The 7,857-nt window shown below is 36.5% G+C and overlaps 1 protein-coding gene and 1 long non-coding RNA gene across 2 annotated transcripts; one reads left to right on the top strand and one right to left on the bottom strand.

The window, feature by feature from the left end:
- Positions 1-431: 431 nt before the first annotated feature.
- HOXC10 (homeobox C10) lies at positions 432-4,595 on the bottom strand. Its single transcript, XM_039514439.1, has 2 exons — positions 3,824-4,595; positions 432-951 (listed from the first exon to the last, which is right to left on the bottom strand). The coding sequence occupies exons 1-2, from the start codon at positions 4,587-4,589 to the stop codon at positions 674-676; spliced, it is 1,044 nt and encodes a 347-aa protein (XP_039370373.1). The 5' UTR covers positions 4,590-4,595; the 3' UTR covers positions 432-673.
- A 187-nt stretch (positions 4,596-4,782) lies between these two features.
- On the top strand, positions 4,783-7,264 carry LOC120391316. Its single transcript, XR_005591261.1, has 2 exons — positions 4,783-5,013; positions 7,122-7,264. It is a non-coding gene; the product is annotated as an uncharacterized LOC120391316 (long non-coding RNA).
- Positions 7,265-7,857: the final 593 nt, after the last annotated feature.

Genomic DNA, 7,857 nt, shown 5'->3' with positions numbered 1-7,857 from the left:
ATATATAGGGGGGGGAAAGTGTTTTAAAAAAACACTTTAAAAAAACCCATTTGTACACAGTTCTATGAAATTTATTTTGCTCCATAAAGGAAGATACATGCAAAGTATAACACATACAGACTATATTTAAATAACACAACCACGATAAATTGACTTTTTTCATAATAAGATACCAATACTGCTTTATTTTTTGTCTTAAATATATGGTTGATAGTATCACTTCATGGGAAGAAACTGCATGACTACAGGATGTGAGCATGTTGCCACTGCAACTTTAATTTACAGACACATATGAAATTCGTCTTTTAGTCGTTTTATTATACAATAGGCAGACTACACTAGAATATGAAAAGCAAACTTTTAGACGCATCTATTATCCTAAACATAATATGCATAGAGAAGGGTCCTTCTGTTTTGTGCTGCACGTAAATAACTTAAAACATTTTATAAGCTGTTTTAGCAACCATATCAATCTTTTATTTTACATAGAAACATGGATGCAATATATATTCTCATGCTTATATCGATGCATCTTCGCTCTACAAACTGCAAATACCCAAATGACGCTTATGAGGTCCTTAATTTTTGCATACGCATTGCATTGATACCCAGAAAAAAAATGAACAAGGTTTCTTTTCCCCTTTTCCCCTTCCTTAAATATTATTGAACACGCTCAAGTAAAATTAAAATTGGAAGTCAGTTCGCGAATTCGGTTCTCTCTGTTCATTTTCTTGAGTTTCATCCTGCGGTTCTGAAACCAGATTTTGACTTGTCTGTCTGTCAGGTTAATACTCTTACTAATCTCCAGGCGGCGCTCACGGGTCAAGTACATATTGAATAAGAATTCCTTCTCCAATTCCAGCGTCTGGTGTTTAGTGTAAGGACACCTTTTCTTTCTTCCGCTCTTTGCTGTCAGCCAATTTCCTGTAGTGTTTTCTGCCTTTATATCCTCTGTTAAAAATAACATTATTATATAAGTATCCGTGGAATAGGAAAGAGAATTTACCAGGCTAAAGATTGTTAAAAAACAGCTTCTTTGGTGGAAAACAATCACTCCCCCTATACACATATAAAGGGGTCGTGCTTATGGCTCAATTTATTTTTATTTTTGAGGTGTTTTAGGTTTAAAGGACTCATTAAATACATAATTAAATGTCCAGTTGTTTCCACCGACTATCACCAAATCGCTAAATAAATCCACGTTAACAATATGAATCTATACATCAGATCCATGCAGCCAAGGCTAAGTTATAGCTCACACACTAACTGTGCCTAGTTCAAGTAACGGATATCATAGTGAAATACAATTTCTTTTCGGCTCTTACACTATTCTGGAGTGCAGGGTTGTCCACACGTCAGACATGTCAACAGAATATAATTTTATGAAATTATTCATGGCCTTTCGTGTACCACATGAAGGCTTTTTTAAAAAAAAAATCTTAAAATCAACAGTGTAACTTTCCTAAGTTCCGTAACTGTTCTGCCATTGCTTCCTTCTACACACACACACACGCTTTACTACAAAAGCATCATCTAAGGTGAAATCTGATTATTATCCTCTGAAATATCAGGTTCACTGAAGCACTGTCTTCTAACAGGGGTCAGATGCTTGGAGTCTGTGAAGCATATTAATATCAAGTGTATTTTTCGTAAATACAGACTATGTGAAATGGATTTGCCTTTATAAAGTGGGTGTATATATTTATCCTTTGTAATTCTATTTCTTATATATACACACCCTCTCTTATACACTTACACACACACTTCATAAAGTCAAATGCATGTGTTTGCTATATCTATATAGCAAATATCTATATAGCAAATATTCAAATCCCAAATATTTGATATATCTATATAGATATAGATATATAGATATAGACACATTCAAATCCCAAGTATTTTATATATATAATACTTGGGATTTGAATTTGATCATGGGAAAATTCTGGCATCAGTAGTCGTCTATATTTAAGTCTAACTATGCAAGAAGAAAATGACATGTCCTATGACTACAATAATCCACTTACTTTTATATTCATGCTAGTTTCAGAAGATTCAGCGATTGAAAATAAGAACTTTAGTTAACCACTTATGCCTTAACAATGAGTATATTTGTAATTAAGCCACCTTTAAGTTTGCAGATGCCCTTTCATGCTATTGAGCCTTTGAAATTCTCGCTAAGCCTCTAGCTTTCCAAAATTCTTAAATTGAATTCAAAAATCACACCTTGACAATGAATAAAATTCTGATTCAACAAAAAGGAAAACTTAAGCTTTAAAATAATTTAATTTAAAGAAAACCACACACAAACAAAAACTGCCTCATACTGGTTCTGGCGATTAAAAATACTATTCACGATATATTCATTTCTGAAAAAGCAAAAGTTTGGAAATCAATTACTTTAAACGTACACCCATTTTGGTTAACACCAATATTGCAGTAGAAACCTTTATTTCCCCCCCACACACATCCAAATTATAGTTCAAAGCCAAAATAATCCTTCTGTTAACTCCCACGAAAATATATCTTGACATGAAAATAGAACGCGCTTTGTGAAGAGAAGTTTGTAGGGCTTTTGATAAACTTGACTTTGTGTTTTGTGTATTTGTAACTCAGCTGTCAGATAAAATAATGTCATTGGATGCGGAAAAAATGAAAATAATGTTTTGGACTATATATTTTGTTTTGTTGAAAGGCCAATTTTAAAGGTGATTTTGTATGAAGATATCTTTCACGAAAACGACAGTGGGTATGAAATATCTGTATGCTTTTCTGGTACCCATACACAGAGGATGTATGTGAGTATACACACCATACCACATGCACGTATATGTATATGCATATACAAATTACATAGTTACCAAACTGCTTCGTTTCTGCTTGATTTCTAGCGTATTACAAATTACTGGACACGGAAGCTATTTTAACCCATGCACCACAGTCAAATAATAAAATCCGTTGCTTAGATCTCCATCCGCTCCCAGTAATATTTTGTGCTATGTATTTTACGCCAAATTTTCAGAGAATCCCACTCATTCATACATATACCTCTACTTAATGACCCCAAATAAATACTTCAAACAGTCTATCTTGAATCTAGGTCTACAGGACAACTGAATATTAAGATAAACAAACATTTCAACCCACATGAAATCTCTACAATGAAAATACAATATGGTAAATGGAAGTCTCTCCTCATAGAAACCCAAACTTAGAACATCTGCTTCACACCAAGAAACAATTTTGCCTTCACAAACAAGATCTCAATTCGCCAGGAAAAAAGCTTTTTCGAGCAATGAAATGGAATACAATACACAACCCAAACCTGAGATATTTGCAAGTGAAAATAAGACTCAATCCGTGCTTTCTTTTTCTCCTCAGACATTTTACACTGAGCAAGTAAAAAGAGTAAAAATTGCCTTCCACGACCACATAAAACATTTAACTAGAAAATAACATAAGGTAAATGTCTGGCTGAACTGATTTTTTTTAAACTCATTGCCATTTTAGACTATTCTAAAAGGCACCTAACCTTATTAAATATACACCGTTCCTAGCAGCTACATACCTAACTAAATGCAGGCACAAGTCTCCCCTTTAAATAGCGAGAACATGTGTTTTAACACATTTGACTGCTCTATTTTCTCAGTGATTTTTATTTCGAGTAAGAATTTAAAAACGACTGCAGCAATTCAGACATAAGTGCGGCGAAGTTTGCAGTGTAAAGTGCATCTTATTAGTAGTAGTAGTAGTAGTGGTATTAGTATTATTATTATGCTGATCATTTTCTGAAACCAGTTACCGATAATGAATAAGCCCTTACCTTTTGCTTCATTGTCAGAATTGTCTGTGCTGGTGTCAGTGCTTTTATTCAGGTCTTTCTCTGCTTCCGAAGAGCTTATTTTTGGAGCTGGGGCACTTGTTTCTGTTTTAATTTCGTTGGTGGATGTGTTCTGGGTATTATCTGTTTTTGTGTTTTCGGGGAAACTCACTTTAGCCACTGGTGGTGGGGCTTGTTGTTGTTCCAGACGCTCACTCCTTGGGTTCAGACTCGCCCTGGAGTCAAAACTTGCCTCAAACTCATTTGGATTGTTGCAGTTTGGCGTCTTCTCCATAGAGGAATAACCTTGGCCGGCTCGATAGTAGCTAGGAACAGGGACTTCATGGTCATTTAGGCAAGAGTCAGGCATTTGATTGGGGTAGAGGGCTGTCTCTGTGGCATTTTTCGCCCTTTTATCAGCGTTATACATGCAGCATACATTCTCTTCCTTGACATTGGTTGGGAAAGAGCAGGATGGGAGCTGTCTTGCAACAGGTTGTTCGATTCTGTAAGTATTTTTTGGGTCACACCAAGTGTCTAGCTGAGAAAGGTAAGATGGATAGGTGTTGAGAGACAGGCTGGCGGTATTCACCTCGTCTCTTTTGGAAAGAGACGGGATAATTCCACAGTTTCTCATCATTCCACAGCTGAAATCGCTCCCAGGCTGCATATACATTCCTTGGTTAGAGGAATAATTCTCGCCTCTACAGGTACCGGCCAGCGAGTCCATCAAAAAGGAGTTAGAAGTCACATTGTCGGGACATGACATTGTCAGGGAGGGATTTTAAAGAGGAATACTACAGCCAAGGGCTGACATCTTTTTTTTAGGGAAAAATAGCAGCCCCATAATTATCCACGCATTGGTCCCCCACCACGTGACGGCCAGGCCAATGAGGATTGAAAATGGCCTTGATGATTCAGACGCCGATGACGTCACAAGGGTCAAGTTGTTGCGAGCGGAGAAAACTAGCGTAGAGCAACAGCGACATCTATCCGTCTCTGCCGGGTAGGGAGCCCGGGACCTTCACTTTGAACAAAGGAGAAAAAGCTCCCCCGGTTTGCGGGAGTTTGTTTACCAATGAACCAACGCGTGTCTACAGCAGAGTGGGGGGAAGCGAAACCCAAAAAAAAAAAAAAAAAAAAAGGGGGAAGCGAAAGCGCAAATACGAGCAAAGTCAAATCCAAATAAAAAGGTCAGGAAAGAACCAACCTTAATTCCCCTTCTTCGCTTTGCCTTCCTTTCTTTCCTTCTTTTGCCTGAAATAAATCCAATTTCTAGCAAAAGGCAGAGACCCCCCTCCCCCCCAAAAAACCCTAATTCAACTTTCCACCCCCTCCTTCCCCGCTCTCTTCTTAGCAAAATTCCCAGTGCTGCCCCCCCCCTCCTCTGTAACAGAACTTGAAATATTTTAGGTTGCTGTGGTTTGGGTTTTCATCGAACGGTGGGGTGGATTTTGCTTCTTTTTAACGGTGGGGTGGGTGCAGTTCTTTAAAGGGTGGAACTGTAGGATCGATGCCTCTTGAGACCTCGGGTTTGTTTGTTTTTTTAAATGTATTTGGGATCAGGAAAAAATATGTAAAAAGTTTCACCGCGATGGTTTCAGTCTTTAATTTCGGTGCTAAAATAGACCTGTGTGAATATTTGGAAAGCAGTTTTTGTTTAAATCCCAACAAAAAGCCGGTTTTTTAAAATTATTATTATTATTTGTGGTATGAGTAAGCGTTGCATCCCTCGACATAGACTCTGAAAAGACAGCGTTTTTTAAAAAATAATCCACTTCCAATGTTAACTGTCTGAAGTTTCTTTGCTAAAATTGCGTCTGTGATATGCACAAATCTTGCAAAATAAATGTATTCGTGGGGAGAAAAAGGGTACAGTTGATAAATATGATCGATCTTTAAATAAAAACGGACAACATTGCGATGGTGGGGGTTTGTTTTTCCTCTTCAGGAAATAACCAAAAAAATCAAAATTGTATTTGACCAAATATTTAGTGCATGGATTTCCGAAAACAAACTTCCCGATTTGGTATGATTTTTTTTTTACTGGGGGGATTAAAAGAAAAAGTTTGTTTCTTGATAGATAATTTCTCCTTCTCCATTTTGTTAAACTATTTCACTGTTATGTGGGTTTAACTTAACGACCACAGAACAATCACTACTATTCCAAGGAGAGATGGAATTTTTACCTATGTGTTTTCCTTTTCCCTCATTTCTTTACTGGACAGTTTCTAATGTCGTGTAGCAATTAAAATAAATTGATTTAGTGTGTATTATTTTTACTAGGGGAGGAGGCAATCCTACTTAGATAACGCTGATTTTAGGTTAGGCGAGGAATGGGACTAGCGTATAAATAAATAGAAAGAAAAAAAGCCTCGAATTTCAAGATCATTACAACCGATTGGAAAGACACACGGGTTCAGAGTCACTTTCAAGGGGAGAAAAGCTACCCCCACGACCTTTCATAACGGGAGGGGGAAAGGAAGCAAATTCGGGGGGGAAAATAACATAGAAATATGAAAAATTGAACCGGACCATTTTGCGTAATTTGTAGCGCTTTAAAGTGTAGAATTATTCAGACTTCTGCAACCATCTTTCCCCAAGGTGTTACAGAACTATTTCACAGTTCCACTCTGCGTTAACTTGCAAGAGACTTGCCAACCTTCTCTTCTTCAATCCTCCAGTGTGACAAATTTAAATCTCTTAGGCCGAGACAGCCTAAAACTGCATTATACAATTTTGTGCTCCCCCTCCACCTTATACAACATAGTAAAAGGTTTCCTACGCTTCAGACGCCATTTGGTTCCCCTGGAAAGCTATTTGCGACTTTATTGCCTCTATTTGTGTTATCTGCATAGGTCTTTTAAAAACAGTTTGATAGAAATCGTTCAGTTTTATGATATCCAACGAAAATTCCACATAATATTTATAAGCAAAGAATAAAACTTTAGTATGGGAACCAATATTTTCTCATTTATAGGTGATGAAATTAAAGACCAACGCAATTTTGTATTATACTGCTTTTTCCCCCTTTTTCCCCCCTCTTCTACTTTATTTTTGCAGCTGATCTGGCTACCCAATAATTTATGCTGGTCAGTCAAACATTTCACATGTGCATTTCTGGGACACCAGAATTTGACCTTATAGTTTCCTGGATTGTCTGCCTGCAGATTAAATATGTTTTCCTGATTTTTGCCATGTATTCCTGTGCTTTTGTCAAAGGAAGATATTAATGCGTTGTATGAACCCTAATCAAGATTAAACTTAACCTCAAATAATTTGAATTTTCTCTCTCTCTCAGACCCAGAAGCCTTTATAGAATCTAGAGGAAATGTCGTATCTGTGTGTGCTGTTGGAAATAGACGATCCACCGTGGAAACCTCATATTTTAGGAAAGTGTAAATGTTGTGTTTATAAAATAAAGATTTACATTGTTAACAGTCATTTTGTGTACTCGCTTTTGCCAAAGCAATTAATTTATGGCAACGTTTGAAAGATTTTAAACTCTCTTTTCCAAGATGCTGCTCAAGAACTTTTGAAACAAATAAAACAGCATGCAGAAAAATCAGTTCAATCAAAAATAGTATATGATTTTAAAAACTTCAGCATAGATTTTGTTGTTACATCAAAAGAGAATCGAGGTTAGCAAGGAACACAGAGGACCTCTCCAGGAGACCGAATATTGTTTAAAGTTAAAAATAATTAGAAGTATGATAAACATGGGTCATTAATGGAAAAAGAAATAAAATTCATCAGCTTAAGTAGAACCCCCGTTGGGAAAAATGCTTCCCTCTAATTACAGAAAATAAATACGAACAAACGCTATTAAAACTTAAAAGGAGAGAGCCTATGTGTGTCAAAGACTTTAATAACCTACTTTGAATTTTACACACTTTTAGGAAAACAATATAGATGCTGAATGTTCATACACACAAACCACACTTTGATGCAAATGTACCTAGATGCCATAGATTCACAGAGATGTGTACACATGTTCCTAGATAACTTTCTGTTTCACATAGACATTTGGACTAACC

Source organism: Mauremys reevesii, linkage group 25 (genome assembly GCF_016161935.1).
Source record: "Mauremys reevesii isolate NIE-2019 linkage group 25, ASM1616193v1, whole genome shotgun sequence".
Taxonomy (NCBI): domain Eukaryota; kingdom Metazoa; phylum Chordata; order Testudines; family Geoemydidae; genus Mauremys; species Mauremys reevesii.
Note: the sequence above shows the minus strand (reverse complement) of the source record. Positions and strands in the feature narration are given on the sequence as shown.